The 26,700-nt window shown below is 39.0% G+C and overlaps 1 protein-coding gene across 2 annotated transcripts; it reads right to left on the reverse strand.

Moving 5' to 3' along the window:
* Positions 1-2,802: 2,802 nt before the first annotated feature.
* On the reverse strand, positions 2,803-25,457 carry pdcd6 (programmed cell death 6). 2 transcript variants are annotated; one of them, XM_041065864.1, is made up of 6 exons: positions 25,266-25,457; positions 21,725-21,786; positions 7,647-7,691; positions 5,248-5,406; positions 4,671-4,780; positions 2,803-3,635 (listed from the first exon to the last, which is right to left on the reverse strand). In XM_041065864.1, exons 1-6 carry the CDS (start codon positions 25,346-25,348, stop codon positions 3,537-3,539), a joined length of 558 nt encoding a protein of 185 aa, XP_040921798.1. In that variant the 5' UTR covers positions 25,349-25,457; the 3' UTR covers positions 2,803-3,536. The 2 variants fall into 2 exon arrangements, with proteins under 2 accessions (XP_040921798.1, XP_040921797.1); XM_041065863.1 differs by having other exon boundaries at positions 5,236-5,406.
* Positions 25,458-26,700: the final 1,243 nt, after the last annotated feature.

Genomic DNA, 26,700 nt, shown 5'->3' on the forward strand with positions numbered 1-26,700 from the left:
AAGTTTGTCACTTGATGAAACCAAAAACAATTTTTTAGGATGGTACAATATGGTTTTATGGGACTAATGAGGGTTTACAAATAAAATTGACTTCATCTCAGTTCAGCCTATCATGTGCCTGTAGTGACACAGCTGTGTTGACATCCGGATTGTCCCTGACCATGAACTCCCATAGAAATACAAATCCCAAACACTCCAAATGTGTGTAGGTATATTCAAAAGTCGCATAAAGCAAGTGCTCTTAGTTTCATATGTTCAAAAAAAAAAAAAAAAAAAAAAACAGATCAGATTAGTCACATTTGATTTAATTTGAACAAAATAGATTCCTTATGCTTTTAGAAACACTACATCCACACACTGTGGGAATTGTGGAAGAGCTACTTTTCCTAGGAATAATGAACTGTAGTGCTCATTGCTAACCCATTTAATACAAGCTAATTACTGTCTAACACACACTGTTTTCAGTGTGCTGAGACTAGTGCCACTCAGGAGCATCTGGAGAGGATCCAACCTCTAAAGTAACAAACAAAGTGCTTGTGCATGTTGAAGCTGCAGTAAATTTTATGCAGCAGACAGGTTGAAGACAGTATTTCCACTGAGGGGAGGAGCTCATTCACTGTGTGTCATGATTATTTTTACAGGTATTAGGAGTGTGGAATGATTCTAGCTTTGGGCAGGTGACGCAGAGCAGCACACCTCATAAGTGTGTGTGCACAAGTCTGGTCACCTCTGCATTTTGGCTAGATCTAAGTACTTGACAGAGCAAGGGCTGGAAAAAGAGATGCAGAAGAAAAAGACGAGGCAGAGAAGCTGGGTCAAGTTCTGAGGACGGAGAAGACAAGGAGATTAAGGGTTGAGGAAGGATGAAAGAAGTTGAAGATCCCTATGACCCCCGTAAAATCACAACATATCTTTTATACACAGTTTTTCAGTCGTTTGTGTTTTTCTTTTTTGTTTTTTTGCATAAATCAAGCAAACCACATATCACATGTTAATTAGGGTGTTTTAGAGGTGCTGGTAGGTGGATTTTGCGACCCTTAGAGAGAGCCGGACTAGCCATTTTCCTTGATTCCAGTCAGGCTTTTCTTTGCTAAGCTAACTGGCCGCTGGCTCTACCTTCATAAATAACTATCCTATCCTATCCCTTGCAAATCTCTCACCTTCCCCATGCAGGAAAGCCACATTCAAGTCTTTATCAAAGGTCTGCACCTCCTCCAGCAGACACCTCACCGTCTGCTGGTTCACCACATTATGCAACTTGGCGGGCGGTCATTGCCACGGTAGCCACAGACCCCCTTCACTCTGAGACCGCAGTCTGACCTGCAACTAATGACAAAGAGTAAGAAAGATGCATAGACAGAAACTAATAAGGACCACAACACTTAGAAAGAGGCTGATCCAGAGACATTAAGTTTAAACCTCACAGTAGGAGAGAAGGCAATGGAATGTAAATCATCTTATGTGGATAAATTAGATAAAAAAAAACGAGAATTAGACAATGAAAGAGATGGTCTAGGTTGAGGTGAGGGCCTTGGCTCTCACTCTGTCTCTGTGAGTGTTTATGAGTATGTGTGAGTGTGCCAGTGATTGCGGCTTAAGGTTGCAGCAGACAGCTGACTCTAAACATTGTTTAGAGTCATTCCAGGGAACCAACTGTCAACCGCAGCCAGGGGCAACTGCATCCAACATAGAACAGCGAGGAAAACAAACTTACTGAATGCCACCTCGCTCACACAGGCTATTCTATTCATATTCATCTATAACAAAAATTTAAACAGTATAAACCAGTATGAATAGCTCTGAAATGATTAGTCAGTTAAAAAACGTTAACTATTTTGATAAGTGCCTTCAGCAAAAAGTTCGAAAGATTTTCTGGTTTTAGCTTATCAGACATGAAGATTTTTCTTATTTTCATTGCGAACTGGATTGCTTTGAGTTTTGTGTTTTTGGACTGCTGGCAGAACAAAACTATTCATTTACATTACCTTAGGTGCTGACAACATGTGGTGGCATTTTCTCACTATTTTATGACGTGAATTTGATTATTCAATAATAAAATAATGGAAGCTATTCTAGTTAAGCAACAATAGGCCCTTTTCACAGCACACATTTTAACACGTCATTGCAGAAAAACTACAGATGGGACTAAAAATATTAGTGATGATGGCTACTTACTCTTGTCTCTTGTAAGTGAAAGTATCTGTAAAAAAGTTTGTGAAAGTTAAACTTATAGATGTGTTTAATTATACAATATGAGTTTTGCCGCTTTTTTCTTTCTTCTTTTTTTTATTGTTGACATTTTTTCTATGCCAACTGTAATGTAAAAAATTATCAATTATGACAGCTTTTTGCTTCTATTTATTTACTATCATAACTGATGAAGGATGAAGCTAGCACTGGTATGCAAAATTTGTACCGATATTATGGCTGCTTCAGCTGCCTTCTACAGTAATTGCTGCATGCTTACACAAATTCCTGTTTGTGTGTCTTCACCCATTCTTGTAGGATTTTATTGCTACAACTTGCCTTTATTGACTATCCAGATATTTTACTTTGATAAAATGTTAAATATCTATTGACAGAAATTTTAGGAGGTAGCTCCAAAAATTTCTGTCAACAAACAAAAATGTTTCAAAGGGAAACACACATACACAAGGTTTTGTATCACATATAGGTGCATTGCAGTGGTACAAACTACAGACATACAGCAGAGGGCGACATTTAGCTATGTTGATTCTATCATTTCCCACTGCAATGCAACGTGACTTTGTTGTCCTGTAAATAATAAAAGCAGACTCCATATCATTTTTATTTTTTAATAAAAGATCTGTTTTGTTTGGTTTTTACACATTTTAAGGCATCATGCACAAAAAAATTAGCCATACTAAAGGCATTATGCTTACCCTCTACCAAAAATTCTATAATTTAGCATTTTAAGATTTGCTGTTAAAAATAAGTTTGTACAAATATGGCATATAAGCTGGCATATCAGTGAATCTCAAAGCAGAACACCACCTGTTTTCACAGTTTTTGTAAACATGGCTTTGAGCAAAATAGGGCTGAGGGACAGATAAGAGAAAGGGAAAGCATGCTTCAAAGTGGGGCTAATTCTCCCTGAAAATCATGCAATGCATTTTAGATCATATTTACAATGCATCATTTTACTCTCAACAGAGTTCTTTTTTAATTGTATTAATTAAAGTTAAGACATTAAAAAGTTTGTTGACAGTAACAGACAGACTGACAAACAGAAAGACAGATGTGTCCGTAATATTCCCCAACCAAGAGCCCCAACACTGACATTTCAGATTGGTCAACGAAGAAAACACTACAAGATTTTTAAAAAAATACATCAAGCACTGTAGCTGTATTTCCAAACAAATAGTGTGATGATAAATTTGTGTGAACAGCCAAATCAGGGATAAAAATCAAGTTAAAAAAAAACTTGTAGTGTCCACCATGGCAAACATTCGGAGGTGCCGGTAGCTTTGGCACAGTGGTGTCCAGTTGTGCTCTTCTGTGGTGATCCATGTGTGTTATACTATATTAAAGACCATGGAAAGATACTGCTCATATGAAACCTGAATCCAGCCATCCTGGTCTGTATCATACCGCCTGAACACATCGGTCAACCTCTGTGGAAACAAGGGGCAATAATAATAAATTTCACTTTTTGAACATTGTAACACCAAACTAATTTCTCATTGCTCTAGAGACTCCAATACAAATGTATATACATGTATTCACACAAATTAGGTGTTTGTGTGTTTCAATCATGACTTTACATCTTCATATCACATGCATTTCAAGTATTTACTAGCACAACTAGCATGTTCAGCATTGGCTTACTGAATGGCATAAGTGCTTGTTTACCCTATTCAAGGGGTGACTGATAAATTCATGGCTGAAGGTAGAAGAGGATGAGGTACACAGCTCTTGTTACATGCACATGTTGTTAAACTCTGAGTGATTATGCAGAAAGTTTGAAATGAGTAACTTTTGTGGTATTTCTGTTTCTGGTAATTGAAAATTGCAAGTTAGAACAGTCAAAGAAAATGAACATCGGCCTTTATGTGGTCATCTGATACCACAGTCTCAAGGGTTTTAGCACCAAAAGAAGTCATTGGCCTGATTTGACCTCATTTGGCACCGTCAGACCACTACATCTTCCCCAAGATGAAGAAGGAGCTCAGTGGCTGCCACTTTGACCATGATGATGATGTCACCGGAGCTGTGGACCACTTTCTGTAGGTCCAAGAAAGGGTGTTCAAGACCTACAGAAAGGTCCTCCTGGGTGTTTTTTTTTTTTTTTTTTTTTTTTTTTTTTTTTTTTGTTCTAGGTCAGAACATGTTGCAGGCGGAACAAATGTTTTGGAGTTGGAGCACCATGTTGCCATGGTGATTTCTCACTTGACTAGGCAAGTGAGAACTCATTCTGCAAACTTTGGAGAATGGAGAAGTATCTCACTGGGGTGACACATCATGACACATCCAGGTTTGAGAAAGACAAAATAAATCAATATTATCATATCTTTAATATACATACAATACAGTGTGCAAAAGTGAACGGGTCTGAATACTTTCTGAAGTGATTGTATGTGCATACATGTGAACAAAATGGATAAATCGTATTATATATAGTCTGTTTTGATTTAGTGTAAATGTATCACCTGTAGTACAATACAGCACTGGATGAAGTCATCGAAGGCCACCTGTCCCTTCCTCTGGCGGTCAAACTTCTCTATCAGCGTGCTGTAGAAGTGGTCTGATAGACGATAGCCTGCACACAAGAGCAAATGTGACATCGGGAATATAGTCAACATTTCACAAAGCATCCAACACATTCTCCCTTTAAACGTCTATATTTTGACAACTGTGAAGTTCTCAAATTGATTTTTGACTTCTTGGCTAGCCTTCATTATGAACACCTAGTAATTGCCTGGACCTTAACAGTTCCTAAAATTCTTTTTTTTTTTTTAATTTAACCTATCACTGATACAACAGTGATAGGTTGCTCACTAACAAAATATTTACTACATGAGCGGTGAGTGAAAAGTAGGGATAAAATTCCAAACTAATCCTATATTACAAGTGTTCTTATGACATGCTTGTCTTTCCAAGCACATACAGAGCTACTGAAAAGAAATCTGACTTTCTGACCCACAGAAAGGACAGTCCTATAGACAGCCAAGGAGCCCTTCACCATAGTGGTAAAATTTAAATATACAAGCATACTTTTATCCTCACCGAATCCAGTCAGTGCCTGTTTAAGCTCGTTCTTATCAATGAAGCCGGAGTTGTCCCTGTCATAGGTCCTGAAGATGTTCTGCCAGTCTGTGATGTACTTCCACACACCAGCAAACTCATTGAAGTTCACCCCACCTTTATTTTCCCTGTCGAACATGGCTGAAGGAAAGAGTGAGCAGGTCGAGAATGAGGTGTTATAAGAAAGCCAAAACCTCACTTTTACTTTCTTAAATATTCAGGTTTGAGATTTATTAACATTTTGGATTGACAGAAAACACTGTAGTTGTTCCATAATAAAATGAATCCTTAAAAATACAACTTGCCTAATAATTGTCCACACAGTGCACACTCCTCACCCCCATTTGGTCCATTCCAAATACCTCCCAACAAAATGAGTTTTATCAAAGGACATGCTTCTTGGGGGAATATTTAACAAATGATTTACAGTTGAGTTGCAACGTTTGCATCCCTTTTAGATCTTGGGTGAATAGTCAATAGTCTGTTGCACAGCTCATCTTCAAAATAGCCTTCCATAGTCATTTAAATATGGTTCCCCCTTGAAAACCTTTATGGCATGGCCTAAATGTTAAAATAGCTGAGTCCAAGTCAAAATATATCTTAAATAGCAAGCTCAAAAGTTTAAATCCCCTCTGATAAACCCTCTAGGTAATGACTGGCACCAGGTGTGTTAAATTAGTCCTGACTTTAATATTTGCAAGTGGGCAGATCTCCTGGAACAGTCTCAAGCAGTTTGCTGAGAGCAACAACAATAATGGGATCAGGGAAATAGCTCTAAGAAGACCTCAAATTGAAACTGGCAAACTTTCTTAAAACTTTAGAGGGATATAAAGATATTTCAAAGCATTCAGGGATACTAGTACCAACTGTGAAGACCATAATCCAGAAATGGCACACTAAGACTCTGTGAAGGAGTGGAAAATAACTGCTGGAGCTGCTAATAAATGTGCTCAAGAGCTATGAAAGAATCCAAAACAAAAGGAGAAGAGCATGTAAACAAATCAAAAGAGTTTTGGAACAAGATTATATGGCCTGAAGGAAACCAGTTAAATTATTTGGTCATAATTTGAACAAGTTTGAGTGGCGAGAAAAAAAATTGCCGGTGAGGAGAGGAAAACCATTCCCACAGTCAAACATGGTGGAGGATCATTGATGTTTTGGGGGAGTATGTCTGCATCAGACACTGGACCTCTGCATATAGTGGAGGGAAGAATGAATGCAGGACAACATTGACAGATTTTAAAGTAAAGCCTCCTACCATCAGTCAAAAAGCTACAAGAGGTAGATCCTTCAACAAGATAATGATCCAAAGTACAAAGTAAAGTCAAATGAGAAATGATTTGAACAGAATAAGGTGAAAGTTTTGCCATGGCATTTCCTATTTCCGCATGTGAATATAATAGGAAACCCGTACACAGATTTGAAATTGTAATTTTCATTATTTCACAATCACTTTCACTTGATACACTCTTTGACGATTTTTATTAGTTTTGATGATGAAGGAATATTTGTACTAACTGAAATTTCTGTTTTACTCTTTTTGTGATTTCATAGTAAGGGGATGAAAACTTTTGCACTTGAACAACTACTTTCAGTGGAAAGTAGCTAAAGCCTACATGAAAAGTCGCAAAATTTTACAAGGTGATGTAACAGAATACTCATGACGTTATCACACTGCATTCTGCCTAGTTAAGACTTCATGTTAACCAGCACTCATATCCTGTCAGAGTGCATTTTAGAAAAAAACATTGTAGGGCTGGCCCTGATGTTGCAGGCCAGCCCTACAAAGTATGTAAGAGACCCAGGCAATAACATTTTTTAACATATTTTTTTTAAACTGGAGACAATTACAGAAATGTGCAAACGGTTTGCAGTAAGAAAAAATATGTAAAATAATAATAATAATAATAAATTGGCCACATTCTTTCAGATTCCAAAAAGCAAATAAATTCAAATATTCATAGTACAAGAAGTAGTGTTTATGTGTAAGGTGAGGTACAATCTCACCTACAGTAGTGCAGTGAAAAAGCTGCCAGTAAGGTTCTAAACTACACTGCAGAGTTAGAAGTTTTTAATATCACATGCATAGCACAGCTTCCATAAAAGTGCAGATCAATATTTGGAATCGGAGGCAATCGGCAGCTGCCTTTTGAGATTAGCTCTCCAATTTCCTTGTTGATGCTCCTCCTCCCTTTACTGCATGTTTCCACGAGAGCAACACTGAAGCCAGTGTAAGTTTGTCTGCGCCTTCAGATTTCTCAGAGCTTAATGAATTAATCCAGTTGTCATGGAGAAAGGGGCAAAAAAATAATTTGCACAGTCAGAGAACAAAACGCACTTGTGTGAAAATGAGGTCAATGTCAATGGAAGCAGTTACTTACATATGATGGAGCGGACCGTCACTGGGTTGAAAGGAGTCCATGTGCCTGTGAGACAGAAATACTAGTTACATACCAGTCCAATGAGATTTGTGGGCTATTTTGGTGTGTGCCGTAGGAACAATAATAATAAAAAAAAATATTTAGTGATTTATGTAGCAGTTAAAGATATATGAGAGTGATAAACAATAACAGATCACAGAGCAACATAGGTAACAATTATGAATGGACAAAGGCTTTCTGTTTTTAAAAGGACACTTGTAAGAGGACACAGCGCTGAGAGGAGCTGGAGCAACTTTAATAACAATTTTTGGGTCAATTATCTTGCAGCTCAAATTTGACACTAAAAAAACGTAATGTGGCTTAATTGCCACATTTGCTCAAGATAATTATCGTGGAATAAGAAATGATAGCCATATTAATAGTAATCTTGAAATAAATATTAATGATATTACTATGTGCAGGCCAATTGATGTTACTTAAGGGCAGCTCTTTCTGTAAATCAGAATCAGAATCAGAAAAACTTTATTCATCCCCGTAGGGAAATTCTTTTTGTTACTTTCAAACTCCCAATTGAAAATGAAGAAAAGAAGAAAATTGCATAGAGTATGTTGACCAAGAGTAGAGTGTGTTCACCAAGAGATCGGGAGCTACTGTAACAGGCTGCACACGTAGTGACACATGCGCACTGACGCGTCTCAAGGCAAAAAGGACTGCATCATAATAAAAAACATTTTACATATACAATTCACTGTAGCAGACCCTTTTCATTGAAGACATTTTGACATGACACAGTAGGAAAAACATGTTTATAAGATTAATGAAAGCTGAATTCCATTTAGCTGTGTTGATTTCAGGGTTCTAAGTTGCGTCTCTCTGTTTATTGTATAGCGCATTATATTCACTGTCTGTCATTTTAATTGAGTTTCCAAATTCTAGTAATAGTTTTGATATCCCATGGACACCAGTGCATCTATAGAGTACTGTCCTATTCAAATGAAGGACAGAGTTCCCTCAGGAGCCATGCACACTACTAATGCAATGACAAGTCCCTCCATTTTAAGGCCTCTTATACAAACACATTTTTTTATCTAAACAACATACCATATGTGAATATATCTGTCAACCATGTGGTCAGAAAAAGACATGGACATTAAGCTTAGCAGGGTGTTTGTACTTTATAGCCTTCTTCACACTCCCCTTGTTGACTCATCATATTGTGGAGCTTTTTTCCACACTGCTATTCCTGACGGGTTGTTTTTTTATTTCCCTCCACAGATTGGCTATGCCAGCAATAAGCAGGTTTGCAGTGAGATCTGTAAAAGCTTGGACGGTGCCCTTTGAAATAGAACAACTAAGTTAAATAAAAAGGTTTATTTTACCTTTGAGAAAGTCGGTTGATCATGAAGGGGAAGAAATTAGTTTAGGTCTTAAAGACTTCAAGATTTCATCAAATATGTACCCCACATTTTGGTTCACTGTTTAAAAAAAGACATTCAACATTTCCTCCCTCTGTTTATTTTATTGATAGGTGAGGCTGTCTGGAACTGTGGGTAGAGTGGCTCTGGGACCGGACACAAGGCTCTCAATGGAGAGGGGTTTTGGGTCTGAATCTATATTCTTCTCTTAATCTACTGAGGCTCTGCTCTGCCATACTAGTCATGTCGAGACTTAAATAACTATATGATCGTTTGCCATGAATGCAGAGACATGCATGTTTCCCACAGACTTTAGAGAGCCCTTGACTTTTTCTAACACCACAATTAGGTTGACGTTTCGGGTTTTGTGTGCAAGGTCTTGCCAACTATTACATCATTTATCATCAAATATGGTACAGACATTCATTGACCCCCCCTCAGGATCAATTTTAATCCCTTTGTTGAACCCTTGACTTTTTAATTTAATGCCATCATCAAGTAGATATTTAAATGTCCAAAACTTGGGTTTGTGACCAAATTTCTGCAAAATTAAAGACAAATATAAAAGTTAAGTGTACCCACAACTATTATCTTTAAGATCATGAAACTTGCTTTAGACATAAATTACAATGGGAACATGGGATTCTGTTTCAATTGAGTATCTCAAAATGTTAAATTTCAAGTTAAATGTGCAAGATTTCCAACCAATCAGACACCAGTGTAGTGACAGACTGCAGCTGCCCAGTTTTAGGTGGTCAGTATGGCTGAGATGTTTGTGTGTGCTTAATTGCCAACTGGGACAATACACCCTCTGTCCTGCCCACACACTGGGCTCTCTCACTGGTGAGCTCAAGTGATGAGGCTGAGAGAGAAAAGTGAGGAGAAGGAGAGACATGGGGAATGCATAGGGTGAAGAGAGAGGCAGACTGGTGGAAAAACAGAGTGAAATAACCACAGTATGTATGCATACATATAACAGTTGTGCTGGGGCACAGTGCATTGCTTGTGCATAAGCAACGTACTTGACATATGCAAGATATTCAACATATAGACACAAACTTTTACATACAACTATACACCTCAGAAGTAGCTTCACAGAACAAAAACGTCTTCTATCTGCTGTTGAGGTAATGGTTTGACCGTAGGATGTAAAAGTCACATTAAAAAGTAAGGGAGGATGACAAGGTGATAACATCATCACTACAATCAATCTTAAAATCTGTCTACTCAACACCGTAATTCTAAATGTGTTTTTTTTTATATTCATTTGAAACAATTTCCAATATTTAGTGACAGTAGGATTCAACCAAATCATTGTTCATGTGTCATAAAACAGTCAGTCAGTCAGCAAGTCATTATCAGTTTGTGTTTGTTTTGGTGGTTTTGCTAGACAACAGTCATGATGCGTGTGACAGATCAGCAGGCTAAGCTCAAGGCAAGGCAAGGTTTATTTATATAGCACCATTCGTACACAAGGTAATTCATAGTGCTTTACAGATTACATTAAAATCATAGAATAAAAGCAAATCATATAACATTAAAATCATAAATAATAGAATAAAAGAAATATATTAAAACATTGGAGCAGAAAAAATAGAAAATAGTAAAATAATTAAATAAGAAGAGTGCTGTTAAGACAATTTAAGAGAATGCTTCAGTAAACAAGTGTGTTTTCAGGCCTGACTTAAACTGAGTGTTTGGGTGGAAGTTTATTCCACAAGTGAGGGGCAAAATAACTGAATCCTGCTTCACTTTGTTTAGTTCTCTAAGATTACAAAAATATAAGTGTTAACACATTATCATGATGATCAAAAAAACTTATGATGATCATTGTCAATTTATCATAGCTGTGAAGCAGAGAGATTTGACTGTAATTTGGCTGTGTGTATGGAGGGATGACAGAGAAGCTCACATGTAATAGCCTATCTTCATTACATTTTTTTCTTATTAATTATTAATTAATCACACAATCAAGAGAAAGAGAACCTACTCACCGATGGCAAAGTGCAGCCATTGCAAGAAGCACTGCAGCCTCGTCCAGCCATTGATTTCAGCTGCCAGTCTTACGTTTGAGGCATTGTCTGTCGTAATACAGAGGAGGTTCTCCTCCTTTAAATCCCACGCAGCCATCACTTGCCTCAGGCCATCTGTAATGTTTTGCCCCGTGTGGTCTTCGGGAAAGACACTTTGTCTTCAGGAAGTCCGTGTCAATATAATGTAGCATGAGGCTTGACCACAGGTCTGTTGTAGCGGCGAAATATTCTGTTGTATGAACATCTTGTGAAACTTTCTCACGACATTCATGAAAAAGTGCAGGCAGTGCAACTCTGCTGAAATGGTGATGCGATGGCAGTGTATAACGCTTATCCAAAGTAGTCACCAATTTCTTGAACCCCGGGTTGCTAACAGAGTTGACTGGGCTAAACTACTGTTTCTGTTCGGGGGCGGGGTGCCACGCATCGCTGTAAAAGGTAGTGTGCACTTCTACGTTTACGTCACAGGACAGAATAAGAGCAACACGGGAGCAAAGCATAAGGCACAATGATTGTTTTATGTCAATTATCTTTTTTTCATAATTGTGGGAAGCCAAAATCGAAATCGTAATCGAATTTCAATTAATCACCCAGCCCTAGTATTTAGTAGAAGCACCCTTTTGAGCTAATACAGCCATGCATCTTTTTAGGAATGATGTTTTTCACACCTGGATTTGGGGATCCTCTGCCATCCCTCCTTGCAGATCCTCTCCAGTTCTGTCAGGTTGGATGGTGAACGTTGGTGGACAGCCATTTTCAGGTCTCTCCAGAGATGCTCAATTGGGTTTAAGTCAGGGCTCTGGCTGGGCCATTCAAGAACAGTCACAGAGTTGTCCTGAAGCCACTCCTTTGTTATTTTAGCTGTGTGCTTAGGGTCATTGTCTTGTTGGAAGGTGAACCTTCGGCTCAGTCTGAGCACTCTGGAGAAGATTTTAGTCCAAGATATCCCTGTACTTGGCTGCAGTCATCTTCCCTTCGATTGCAACCAGTCGTCCTGTCCCTGCAGCTGAAAAACACCCCCACAGCATGATGCTGCCACCACCATGCTTCACTGTTGGGACTGTATTGGACAGGTGATGAGCAGTGCCTGGTTTTCTCCACACATACCGCTTAGAATTAAGACCAAAAAGTTCTATCTTGGTCTCATCAGACCAGGGAATCTTATTTCTCACCATCTTGGAGTCCTTCAGGTGTTTTTTTAGCAAACTCCATGCAGGCTTTCATGTGTCTTGCACTGAGGAGAGGCTTCTGTCGGGCCACTCTGCCATAAAGCCCCAACTGGTGGAGGGCTGCAGTGATGGTTGACTTTCTAGAACTTTCTCCCATCTCCCGACTGCATCTATGGAGCTTAGCCACAGTGATCTTTGGGTTCTTCTTTACCTCTCTCACCAAGGCTCTTCTCCCCCGATTGTTCAGTTTGGCTGGACGGCCAGCTCTAGGAAGGGTTCTGGTCGTCCCAAACATCTTCCATTTAAGGATTATGGAGGTCACCGTGCTCTTAGAAACCTTAAGTGCAGCAGAAATTTTTTGTAACCTTGGCCAGATCTGTGCCTTGCCACAATTCTGTCTCTGAGCTCTTCAGGCAGTTCCTTTAACCCCATGATTTTCATTTGCTCTGACATGCACTGTGAGCTGTAAGGTCTTATATAGACAGGTGTGTGGCCTTCCTAATCAAGTCCAATCAGAAATGAACTTAAATTATTTTAGCAAATGGCTGCAATATAACAAAGTAGGGGTGTGCCCGATTCATCGATTCATAGATTAATCGTGACGCGACACTTGACCATTCAGAATCGATTCATAAATGTTCAAAAATCGATTCTTTTAATAACGCAAGGAAAGTGCAGCGGTCGGAATGAAAAAAAAGTAGCGCGTGCCCCACGGACATATTATGGGGCCCTATGATTTCAGCGATCACTGAATCGCGGAATTGGCCGACTATAACAGAATCTATTTTAAACGCGGAATATCGCGGAATTTGACATAATTTGAGTGCAATGCTGTTTTCGTGTGGAATAGGAACGTGTGTCTGGGGAAAACTGCACGGACGGAAGCAAATCTGGGTGGCACAACAAGCCCCTTCCACAGACTAAGCCCCTCCTCCTTCAAAACAACGTAAGCATGGCGAAGCGTCTGCCTACGGCTCTGTGTTCGTCGGCGAAAAAACTGCGAAACTCGACGCGAACTGCTCGGCTCTGTACTGAGGGGTTAGCTTCGAGTGTTGCATATTCTGTCAACACTCCGTTGACTGGAAACAATCTGGTTGACATGCACATACAATAAGAAAGAAGTAAAAAGGATTACTTTCTGGACATGTAAACATGGAAATATGGTCAGTTTCCTTTCCCTATTTTTTCTTTTCTTTTTTAATAGATATTTTTTTCATGTACATGTTCATAATAAAATAATCAAATCAGAATCATGTCAGTACAGCCACACAATATATATTTTTAGTATTATTATAATTGTTTTTAATCTACATCAATAAATGAAACAGGCATTACAGCTAATGCTTTTTTCTTCTTTTATCAGATGAGTTAGAAAAGAAAAGATAGAGATAAACGTGTTTTACTTCAATGAATGGATATGTAAAAATATACATTATTTTACAAGTAGCTACAGAGTGAGAAAACATTCTATGTGGGAAAAAAAGATTAATTGAGATGCATCGATAATCGGGGAATCATCGAATCGTAGCACTGTGAATCGTAATCGAATCGTGAGGTGACTTAGATGGCACACCCCTATAACAAAGAGTGAAAAATTTAAGGGGGTCTGAATACTTTCCGTACCCACTATATATCTGTGTGTGCAGGAGGGTGGGGAAGGCTCACTGCTGGTGCACTAATTAAGCATACACATCTTACACTTCAGCAGTGCTAATCCAATCACAGTCTCATCAGGGATGATACACTGTCACACACCCCTGACTGAGAAAAAGATGAAGGGAAGAAAGGGTGGGCAAAAAGCGAGGCAGAGAGAGAAGAAAAAGTGGGACTAAGTAAGGAATCATGGGAGCGAGACAAAGACAGAAACCAGTAACACAGGACAAAACAGACAGAGGACACAGCAGGCACTGAACTGATGCTATACACTCCTGAGGAATGTAGGGCGATTAAATAAGAGAGGAGAAGAGAGGAGCAGCAAATGTCCATCTTGAAATGTAATTTAGTCTCGTGTAGCCATGTAATTTTTTTAGTAAGAAGAGATATAAGTGCAGCCTGAAGTACTAGAAATAGTGACATCATCTTCACAGACCAAACAGCCTCACAAGAATCAAAACATCTGATAAAGAGAAACTGGGTTGGAAAGAGTTGAAAATATCTCAACCTGTTGTCAGATTTCTGTCTTTGAAAATATTTCACAAATGCAGGAAACGAATTTAAGGCCAATGGAGGAGTGTAAACAGCAACAGCCATTACAAACCAGGCCTTCCTCCTCAGCCTCCCAGGCCTTGATATTCTCCATACATTCTGCTCCCCATAGGGAGAAGGAGTATAAAAGGAGAGGAGAAAGGAAGAGGCAGATGATAAAGAAAAAGGTTGCAGCGGGAGCGTGGGAGGCAAAGCTTAGTTGCTTAGTTGAAACTGATGCATATAAAAAGCAGCATTTGTACGGTTAGTATAGTCACAACAGACAGACAGTTGGGGGCTTTAGCAGGAAAACTGCAGGACAGGATGAACTGCAGTGCATTCAGCTTGACTGGCTTATTCCTAGGACTCCCAAGATGCAGATGTGGTATAGGGTAAAGATCTCCACATTCTTCTAGGAGTGTGAATGCAAATGTGGCCTGGGCTGCATATTCAGCTGAAGTTCTCTGGGTAAGTAGATGTACATACTCATTCGTAAACAAAGTTGTATAAATCATGTAAGCTGGCTTTGTTCATGACGTTTGAAAATTTTCAGAAGCCCACAGAGATACATTACGATTTTGTTTGCCTGGAACATGCCAAGGAATAGTCCCAGTCTGTCAGGTGTAGTCCTTCCTCAGTGCACCAGAACAACGCTCCATCACTTTTTTTTGTCCAAGTGAGGGAACACAATATTCGCAATTCACTTAATTATATTAACGTTTAGGGTGTATTTATGGATTCATGTCAACTCATGCATTAAGTAACATGTAAGAAAAAAAATCCACCTTAAAAGTTGCCGGTAGCTGCTGGTAGCCTTTGAGCAGACCACTGAATTAAAATTATTTTCTCTACCTAGTTGTGCTTTACTAATAAAGATGAAAAGGCACTGCTTGCATTCATCATTCGCTCTTTTAATGATTTCCTTATTTGTGCTGAAGACAAGAACTTGCTTAGCTATGGTTTCATAGCCTATTAAATGAGCTTGACCTCTGCAGCTTTGCTCAGGACAAGTAAGCAAATGAAATCATTCCAAACACAAACTAAACACAACACAGTATTCAATGTTAAAAACAGCACATTTGGTCTTAGCATAAAGAAATGATGTATGTGTTTAATTTGCATATAGAGCAAGGAAGTGAGACACTCGAGACGCATTTTAAGGTGTGGACTGACGTACTTAGAGTTGTCAATTTGTTCAATTTGATCACACAAGACATGATAATGCCAGGTCTGAAGAAAACAAGCAAAGTAAAGCGTAATGCCAGTCTTCCTAACAGCAATATAGTGGAATCTCTGTTTAAAAGAGTCCACTGTGGATCTGTGGATAGCTCCTCCTCTGCATGATCACGAATGAATGACATAACATGCATGAGAAGACCGATTGTTAATGGCTTTTTCCCCACAGAGAAGATGGCTAGCACAGCTCTCAGTCTATACTGACTGCTCATGCAACTGGATTTTGTTAACTCTTTAACTCAAAAGGGCTTGTCCTGAGGAGGGAAAGCTGAACTGTCCAGTGTGAGCTATTCAATTATTTTGTTTCAAATATTTCCAGGCTTCAAAAAGTGCTTCTGTGGCGGCTGAAGAAGAAAGAGATGGTCAGGAAGGAATAGTTGTAGCAAATGAAGAGAGATCTGTAAGAGGAGGAGAAGGAGACTGATGGCAAACACTCCCGTCAGCTACCGCCACAAATAGAATCTAATTCTGTAACAACGCACATACATGCCGAGTCTGGAAAAAAAGGCTACTTGCTGAGCCTTGGCATAAATGCAGACAAAATGAACAAACCTCACACATGCTGTAGATAAATACGTGTTCATGCATGTACAAGCACACACTTTCACTAATCAGTATGCTGAACCAGAGCCACTGCACAACCTGATAACAGCTTCTTTCACTGCTGCAGCCGGCTTTGATTCAGCCTTTCTCAGCCCTAGCAAGAGTAAAACTGACTTCACTTGCTTGGATTTGCGCAGAGAACATGACCTGTATCATTTATTCAACACTGCTCATCAAAATCCCTTGCGGAATCACACGTATCTGGTTCAGGAAGCCCACTGGGAACTGAACCTTTAATCCTGTTTAAATCACCCCCTTCCTCTGAGCCTCCTCCAGGACATAGAGTGATTGCACCTCCATCACTAGCAGCAATAATCGTAATGTTTTCTCTCTAGGTGCTTTTAATGCTGAGTTTTGAGTTATTTCCACAGTCTTCAGTCTTTCTCAGATGAACTCTGAATTAGTAGCACAGAAAACACTCCTTAATGGAATACAAGATTTTTAAGTTGATAGTTACTGTTGCTACGTTTGTCAAGCTTTCAATTTTCGCACATTATTTACTGTTAACAATTATAATAGTGGCAGATTTACCACTCGAAATTCTTATTAAGTTCTGAAACAATGAGACCATGATTTCAGACACTTGTAGGAAAAAGCAGGCTTCTCACTTTTAGTTCACAATTGACAGTTTTGTCAGTTGAAATGACAACTGAAGATTTTATCAGCTATTCCTTACTAGTGAATTAAGCTAACAGTGGGGAAACACCATACAATGGATTTGATAGCCGTGAATAGTGCTTTTTTTTGGTACGTAACCACTAACACCACAAAACAATGTAGTATGAAACGCGCCTAACCTTGGAAGTCTCCAAGGACCTCTCCTGGACCAATAACACCACATTGCTGGCCAAGAAGGCTCAAACACGCCTCTAGTTCCTCCGCAAACTGAAGAGAGCACAAGTCCCTTCCCCCTATCATGTGCTCCTTCTACCGGGGTACCATCGAGAGCATCCTCACTGTGTGGTATGGAGGCTGTAGTGCCTCCTGCCATAAGGCCCTGCAACGCATAGTGAATATACTGCGTTCCAAATTATTATGCAAATTGTATTTAAGTGTTATAAGGATAAAATTTTTTGTTTTTCAATTAAATTCAGTGTCTCAGGGCTCTTTGGATCACTGAAATCAATCTCAGACACCTGTGATGACCCGAGCCCAATTAAAGGAAAAACTACTGAAGAAGGACGTTCCACATTATAAGGGTGTGCCCGATTCATCGATTCATAGATTAATCGTGACGCGACAATTGACCATTCAGAATCGATTCATAAATGTTCAAAAATCGATTCTTTTAATAATGGAAGGAAAGTGCAGCAGTTGGAATGAAAAAAAAGTTGCACGTGCACCCCCGGACATATTAAAGGGCCCTATGATTTCCGCGATCACTGAATCGCGGAATTGGCTGACTAAAACGGATGTTTGAGTGTAATGCTATTTTCGTGTGGAAGAGGAACGTGTGTCTGGGGAAAACTGCACGGAGGGAAGCAAATCTGGGTGGCACAACAAGCCCTTTCCACAGACTAAGCCCCTCCCCCTTCAAAACAATGCAAGCATGGCGAAGCGGCTGCCTACGGCTCTGTCTTCGTCGGAAAAAACTGCCAAACTCGACGCGAACTTCTCGGTTCTGTACTGAGGGGTTAGCTTCAAGTGTTGCATATTCTGTCAACACTCCGTCTGGAAACGTAATACGCACAGTGACCATATAGTGTCCAAAATCCATATGAGAAACAATCTGGCTGACATGCACATACAATAAGATTTAAAAGGATTACTTTCTGGACATGTAAATCAAGATATCAAATTGTAATAGAAGTGGAAATATTGTCAATTTCCTTTCCCTATTTTTTCTTTTCTTTTTTAACAGATATTTTTTTTAATTTACATGTTCAATTCAATTCAGTTCAATTCAATTTTATTTATATAGCGCCTTCCACAATCAAAATTGTCTCAATAAAATAATCAAATCAGAATCATGTCAGTACAGCCACACAATATATATTTTTTATTTTAGTATTATTATTATTGTTTTTAATCTACATCAATGAATGAAACAGACATTTAGAACTACATGTGTGAGCTAATGTTTTTTTCTTCTTTTATCAGAAGAGTTGAAAACTAATACTTTTTTGTGGATGTCTTCATTGATAGATGCAACTACTCAATAGTTAATTTCAATTTAATTTGCGTACATTTTAGTCATTTACATTAAAACACTGTTTTTGGGTAGATTCCCAAAAACTATAATGGAAAAAACATAATTCCCAAAAATTAAAATGAAAAAAACTGAATTTGGGAAAAAATAAAAAAGAATTTAGAGGGCCCTAATTTTAGGAGATGGACCTCAGATGGCGGCGTGTTATGTGTCACAGCGTGCAGTTCACACGTCGGATTTAAAAGCGACAGTGTGGAGACATTTTGTTTAAAAGAAATTTTATATTTTCTAAATGCTGGGAAATTGCTAAAGTTAATAATAAAGAAAACATACAGATAAACGTGTTTTACTTCAATGAATGGATATTTAAAAATATACATTATTTTACAAGTAACTACAGAGTGAGAAAAAAAGATTAATCGAGATGCATCGATAATTGTTGAATTGTTGAATCGTAGCACTGTGAATCATAATCGAATCGAATCGTGAGGTGACTTAGATGGCACACCCCTACCATGTTATTAAGCAGACCAACATTTTCAAGCAATATGGGAAAGAAAAAGGATCTCTCTGCTGCTGAAAAGCGTGAAATATTTGAATGCCTTGGACAAGGTATGAAAATCTTGGATATTTCACGAAAACTTAAGCATGATCATCGTACTGTTAAGAGGTCTGTGGCTGATTCAGAGCACACACGGGTTCATGCAAATAAAGGCACAATGAGGAAGGTTTCTGCCAGACAAATACATTGGATTAAGAGAGCAGCTGCTAAAATGCCATTACAAAGCAGCAAACAGGTATTTGAAGCTGCTGGTGCCTCTGGAGTCCCGTGAACATCAAGGTGTAGGATCCTCCAGAGGCTTGCAGTTATGCATAAACCTTCTATTTGGCCACCCCTAAACAATGCTCACAAGCAGAAATGGCTGCACTGGGCCCAGAAATACATGAAGACTAATTTTCAAAAAGTCTTGTTCACTGATGAGTGCCGTGCAACCCTGGATGGTCCAGATGGATGGAGTAGTGGATGGCCACCATGTCTCAACAAGGAGCAAGGAGGTGGCGGAGTCATGTTTTAGGCCGGAATCATGGGGAGAGAGCTGGTTGGCCCCTTTAGGGTCCCTGAAGGTGTGAAAATGACCTCTGAAAAGTATGTGGAGTTTCTGACTGACCACTTTATTCCATGGTACAAAAAGAAGAACCGTGCTTTCTGTAACGAAATCATCTTCATGCATGACAATGCACCATCTCATGCTGCAAGGAATACCTCTGCATCATTGGCTGCTATGGGCATAAAAGGATAGAAACTCATGGTGTGGCCCCCATCCTCAACTGACCTCAACCCTATTGAGAACCTTTGGAGCATCCTCAAGCAAAATATCTATGAGGGTGGGAGGCAGTTCACATCCAAACAGCAGCTCTGGGAGGCTATTCTGACATCCTGCAAAGAAATTCAAGCAGAAACTCTCCAAAAACTCACAAGTTCAATGGATGCAAGAATTGTGAAGCTGCTATCAAATAAGGGGTCCTATGTTAAAATGTAACTTGACTTGTTAAGATGTTTTTGATTGAAATAGCTTTTGATTTCAGTAAATATGACCACCTAATGCTGCAAATTCAACAAATGACCATTTTCAGTTCTTTACAATCTACATAAATTAAAGTAAAAAAAAATCTTCTGACTGAATTTTTTTTTGCGCTACAGCCAAGTCACATGCAGTGAGTCAAACAAGTTCCAGGTTAGGTTACTTGACACCTGCTTAAGAAATACTAATGCATAGGACTTTAGCACCAAATGCAGCTATCATGTTTAAATGCTCGACCATTACTATTTTACAGGAGGAGGATTTTAAAAAGCTTTTCTATAGCATCTATTGCATAACTTTTCATTACATGTTTTTATTTTTCTTATTATTTCAAGTAAACCTTTTACCTATAAGAAAATAGAAATAAAAAATACGTCAACAAACAGCACCAGGATTAAATAACAAAGAGTGCAAATCTCTATGGCACATTTTTTCAGTTTAAGAGCCATTATCTCTTTTTGATGAGCGGCAATACCATGTGTGCAAAGACAGGACGCATGGGAGTTTGACACTAACGGTCTCGACAGTGCGCACCGGTCTTCAGCACAGGACTTAATGAGTTCGACCAGTGGTTGGGCAATGGTCAACGACAAATCATGTTCCGCAATAAACGAACATATGCGTACTTTGTGGTTGCAAACACGGTCTGCCATGGATTGTTGCGCCTCCGTTGTTGTTATTGTGGCACCTGGCAGAGAGGATGTATTTTTGAGAGCGCAAAGGGCAGCCTTGTGAGACGCATCAGTCTGATGGCGAGTCAGCACTTTTTTGCCATTATTTCCATACAGAATTTTTTGTGGCAAACAACACAAAAACAAGCACCTGGTTGTCTAATCTTCTGGCACCATGAACCGTAAGGCTTGCCATTGTCTCCCGTTTCTGTCAGCCACGCCCATCTCCATGTATTTTTTTGTGTTCGGTCAATATCCGATACATCGGAGCCGTTGATCATTATGAGGGAGTCCATGCTAGCTTAACTTTCGCGCCACAGCTGTGTTTACATTCCACTCTGATATGGGACATGCGCATACGCATACGCACGTGATTATTATTTTTCTACCCGGATCTACATTGATCTCATAAGTTGCCTCTGTGAACTCCAAATGACGGGAATCCGTTGTAGCGACGGAGAACTTTAATCCATGCAATCTATAAAATGTTTTGAAACTCTGTTGTGCGTAATAATGCATCGACTATTTAGAAAAATCATAGAAAAATATCATTTGCATAATAATTTGGAACCCAGTGTACAGCCAGCAAGATCATCAGTGCCCCTCTGCCATCCGTTACAGATATTTTCCACACCCGCCTCACCTGCAGAGCCATCAGCATTGCTGGTGAGACCTCCCACCCCTCACACACTCTTTTCAGCCTCCTGCCATGAAGTCACATGAAGTCCACACAATTTCAACAACCAGTTGGTTGTCCTGGTGACTGTCATCACCAGAACAGTAAGGCTTCTTGGAGCATGTTCTTAGCACCATAAACTACATCCTTCATAATGATCATAAAGTTGAATCAACACCTCTCTAAAACAATTTCAGTTTAAAAAATGGATATTAAAACCTTTATGGAGGTAGGATTTATTGCTAGAATACTGCATTAGACTATTAGTTTTAGCTAGGGGTACTTAATAAACTGCAGAAGGAAAACAAAAAAATGGAAATTGAGAAAGTGAATACAAAAAAAAAGTCACTGATACATACCATTCGATAAGGCCTGCTGGAGCTCTGAGTCTGATATCACTCCACTCCGGTCTTTGTCAACTCTGGGGAGGAACACACAGATTAGATACTGCCTGCATTACACACACGCATACACTCCAACACACAATAGCCGTGGGCATCAGCACTCATCAGCTGAAACTTAACCTCCTAAGCACATGCCAGTATTTCAACTATTCAACAGTCTATTGAGATTGAATAGAGTTCTATGAACAAAATGCACATGGGAGCATGTACACTTGTATAACTCCAGAGACTGGTCAGACAAGCTAAGTATGTGCAAAGTGAAAGTGAATGTTGGCAACCTTACAAGTTACTTTTAGTTCTACCAGCATCTCAGTGTAACATATTTCTAAAGTCGTAGGTGAAACCAAAACTAAAACAGTCCAGCGCTTCAGATAAGTGCTCTCCAAATGGGTTGTAAACCCACAGCAGTGCATAAAATAGCTCAAATAAATGCAAAATGCTCCAAAATAATCACAAAAATTAAACATGATGATCAATGTCTTTCACTGTGTCCAGGACATGGCTTTTAAAGCTGAAACAATTAATAAAGTAGTCTATCAAGAGAAAATAATAAGCATCAGATGTGATCATAGTTTAGGCCAAACATTAAGTTCTTTAACATCTTCAAACTGCACTTTCTGTCAGACTAGCAGTCGAAAACTCCAAGAGACTATTTATAATGACATAAAAAAGAAAAATGCCAACATTTCTTTACACCGGACTGGCTGGAACCAGAGTATGTTTGGTATTTATGCTTTGTAAATGAATGAAACAATTACTCGACTATCACAATAATGAAAATAATTGCAACATTGATGTAATAAGGGAAGCGTTTGGGTGCCCCTTCTTCATATGAAGAGTTTAGAAATTCTTTCTAAACATGTCATGATCTCCTGATTAACATCCAGCACTTTTAGGTCATTAAAAAATGTAATTTGGAATGAGCAAGCATAAGGGAAACCCCTTAAGACAAAAAGGTATTCATGGCAAAAATAGAAAGCTCTGAAAAGGCATGTGGTTTTACAAATCTGATGGATAGGCTAAATTACTTTTGTGCTCACTTTTTCTTTGGATTATTAAACCATTTACTTATTACATGTCAGTCAGCTAATAATGTAAGTTTCTAGATACATTAACAAAACTCAGTCCTAACTCAGCCATCAGACAGTCCGGACTATGACATAAATGACAGGCTTCACAGTTGTGAAATAATGTGGGGCTACAGCAGTAGGTAGAGTAATGCAGCTTAGTCAAACTTCCAGTGACTCAGTTGTTCCTTAGCAACCAGCCAGGCCCAAAACAACTGACACAGAGCACACTTAATAAACACACACTTGAATACTGGCATAGAAGAAGAGGGAGAGGAGGAGACAGGAAAATCCCCCCTAGTAAAAAAAAAATAATACATAAAACAAAACACAGGACCCAGTGCTGATTTTGTGGGCTGGGTTTCTGCTCCCAGCTGTGACGTTTTACGTGAGGTCATATCATCACATCTGCAGCCCTCATGGCTTTCTATACGGTGATCAGATATATGTCTGTGTACACCTTTCTTTAACCTCCCCCACTTAAATAAAGAAAAACAAACATAAGGAGACTTGCCTGGTCTCCTTGGAGAGAAAAACAGCTCTCAGTGTATCTCCACAAGTAAGATCTTTGTCACAGTTATGGTGAGGAGTGGTTGGGTCAGTGCAAGCACTGGGGTACCCAACCTTTTCCAAACACTGGCAAACTAAATCAAAGAAGCGTGTGTGCAGCATAGCCTCTCCCCCTTTTTCCTTCCTCCTTTCATTCAGTCAGCCTCAAGTAAAGTTACCTTGCCAGACTTTTACGTAAAGCAAGCTAACTGAAAAAGTCAAAACATCACTGAAACTCCTGCTTGACTGTAGTGCAACATGGAGATTTTCATCTTGTCCAATACAAAACTGGCATGTAAAACAGCTGAACGACGAAAAGTTATTCTGCTCAGATTCTACTCAGATTTTCTCATGCATTGCTGTGTCCTATTAAGCAAACAAGTTGGAATATGGCTTGTGGAACAAAACCCACCCTATTTTTCACATAAATGGTCCAAAAGTAAGGCAAAGCCACTGTGGCTTCCATGGTAGAAAAAAAAACTTCCAAATTAAAGCTGTATTTACAAAAACTTCCAAGGAAATCTTGTTGTTCAAGAATCTGTTTCTGATTACTACTTTTTCTGTTTAAATCCGTGGTTCAAGCTGTGGAATGAACCATGAGCCAGTTTCCATTTAGAAAGTCCATATTTCAGTGATCCCGAGACCTCATCTCTATTTTTACTTTTTGTAAAAACACAAAAATAGTTTTATATAAACAGAAACAGAAACATTGAGAGGCCTCCCAAGTCAACTATGCTCTATTGACTCTGATCACATAATTGAGGGAATTCTAGCACTACTCTGCCAGATTTTCACCAAGAAGCAGCAGATGAGGCAGCACAGTGCTCATGTGAGAGACTGTGTGTGTGTTCATGAAAGTCATATTGTTTGTATAAAAAATGTATTGTATGTATACATATATATATATAAATTTCTAACAGATTTTTGCACCATACATAATTCGTTAAGGGTGCCTGCAGCATCTCAATGCTGTGAGAAAGCAAAGCAGAAGGAAAAAAAATCTTCTGCAGTATTACATAACTCCATACTTTACTATTACCAGGGGTCACAGAATAACAGCTCCTTCCTTCTCTGCCTGCTATTATGACCTTCTTTGCTGTTGACACACTTTTGACACAGGCTATGATGAAATTAATGCCTGTTAATGGTCGAAAAAAAGAAGGGGGGGGGGGGGGGGGGTACAACAGATGACATTATTATTGTAGATAACCATAACTATGTACGCTGCGTCATGCAGACCTTCGATTATGAGCTTTGTTCAAAGAAACCTCTTCATGGGAGGATTTTTCTCTGCTGACTTGGCGCAGAAACAGAAAAATGGTAGTAAAAAGAGTCATTCGTGACATCTTTTCTCATATCTGTTTTCAAATGAAAAATCTTTAATTGGTCTGTTTTTCTTTCGCAGGGAACAGCTGGACAAAATCCTTCAAGGACTTCTGGAGGTCCTTGGACCCCAGTGTGGAAATTCTCACTGGTGTAAGAGACAGTTAACTGATTGAGCTAGGATGATTTTAAGAACCCTATAATAAAGATACGTGACACTGTGAACTGTAGCATGACCTACTGAGTGCCATGTAATTGCTATAGGCTAAGAACTGTACACCGTACAGTGATATTTCCAGGAAGCTACGCAACAACGAGGTAAAGCTTAAAACTGATAAATTACTAATTTCACTGCGGAGTTCTGTTCTCAGCCAAAGTAGTCATAAGGACGCTGCAGTAAAGACGAAAACCGACCGGTCGATGAAACATATAGTGTCACCACCACTTAGCCCCACTCTCTTGCTCTCCTCCGTGCTGCCAACGACAGCAGTTTTCATTTCGAAGCGCAGTGAGACACAGACAGAGAGCAGCGAAACAAACAGCCCTTCCCCACTCACCTCTGGAAGATATTCAACAGAAAACCCTGGTCCGGAGTAGCGTTGATGTGCGGCGGAGCTCTGTAAGGACTGTGATACGCCATTTTAAAGGGAATGGCTTCTGAAAATTGTGCAAGTAATGCTGACAGACTGTGTGTATGTGTGTTTCCTACTGCGGTAGCTTCACCCCTCAACCGCCTCAATCATATTCCACCACCCAACGTTCACGTTACTGCCTGCGTTCGCGCGCACAGGGGCGTGGTCAAGCTTTTTTTTTTCTAAACTTTTATTGACAGCTTGTTACATTACAAATATGAAGGGATACCACAGACATATTGGCAGAGTCAGTTATAGAGCATTACACGTTCACTGCTATACAGAAATATAAAAATAATATACAAAACTATAACAGTTTTGGAGAAATTTTGAATGTGCCCGCTGCTTGGTGCTTTATCCAGGATAATCAACTGTCAGATCCTGGGTATTTGTACAAGTGAATGTGAGGGAGCGCTCATCTAGGACTACCTCAAAGACTATCGGTTATGTTATTTGTGGCACTGATAGAAAACACCTCAGGCAGTGTTATGGGTGATAACATAACCTGTACAAGCACTGATGGCAGTAACTGTGTCAAAGGAAGTCCATGTAATGTCCTTCCTTTCATGTCCTGGAGACTTATCCTAACTGACCATTGTCACTACAGGTATCAAGGCCTTGTTAATATTAGCCGCACCTAAGTTGATCTGCCTGAAAACTATTTCCAGACCTCCTTCACCATCTGCCTGAAAACTATTTTCAGACCTCCTTCACCTCTTGAACTGGCTTCAAGAAAAACTTTTTACCAACTTTTTTACCAATAGATTAGTCAACAGATTTCGATATAGACCTACTTTCCTCTTCTGTTAAAAGAATTCTAACACAGACTTAGTATGTGATTTTTTGAAGCCATATACTGAGTAGACATTTGTTTGTTTGTTTGTTTGCTTGCTTGCTTGCTTGTTTGCTTGCTTGTTTGTTTGTTTTTGTATTTTAGGTTTGAAATTATTTTCTTGGCTTTCTTTGATATTTTTGGTGATATGAATTCCGCAATATTTTAAACTTTCCTTAACTGGAATGTGGAAAGTTACAGTTTCATTGGATCCTTTCAGACACAGAATTTAAAATTTCTTAGTATTTAGATAGAAACCAGATGCCAGGGAAAACATCTTTACCATATGAATAGCTTTCTCACTTTGCTAATTGTTTTGTAGAAATAAAAGTGGATCATCGGCTAGCTAGGTTATGCTAATCTCTTTCTCAAAGGTCTTTCTGAAAAGATCTCTTTTCAGAAATTTGTGATGTAAAGTCTTTTACATCATTTACAAATTTTTCACACCTTGTTTTGTTAAAACTAGATTTATATAGACTACAGTTCAATTAAGTGATACATTTTACTATATCAGAAGAGTTAATATTT

The sequence above is a fragment of the Toxotes jaculatrix genome, chromosome 20, assembly GCF_017976425.1.
Source record: "Toxotes jaculatrix isolate fToxJac2 chromosome 20, fToxJac2.pri, whole genome shotgun sequence".
Lineage (NCBI taxonomy): Eukaryota > Metazoa > Chordata > Actinopteri > Toxotidae > Toxotes > Toxotes jaculatrix.

Excerpts from the sequence above, each read along its gene's own strand:
- pdcd6 (XM_041065863.1), bottom strand. The coding sequence starts at position 25,348 with ATGGCGTATCACAGTCCTTACAGAGCTCCGCCGCACATCAACGCTACT. Across the intron at positions 7,692-21,724 it reads CCAGCAGGCCTTATCGAATG|GCACATGGACTCCTTTCAAC; the intron begins GTATGTATCAGT and ends TCTGTCTCACAG. Across the intron at positions 5,407-7,646 it reads GACGGTCCGCTCCATCATAT|CCATGTTCGACAGGGAAAAT; the intron begins GTAAGTAACTGC and ends TCTTTCCTTCAG.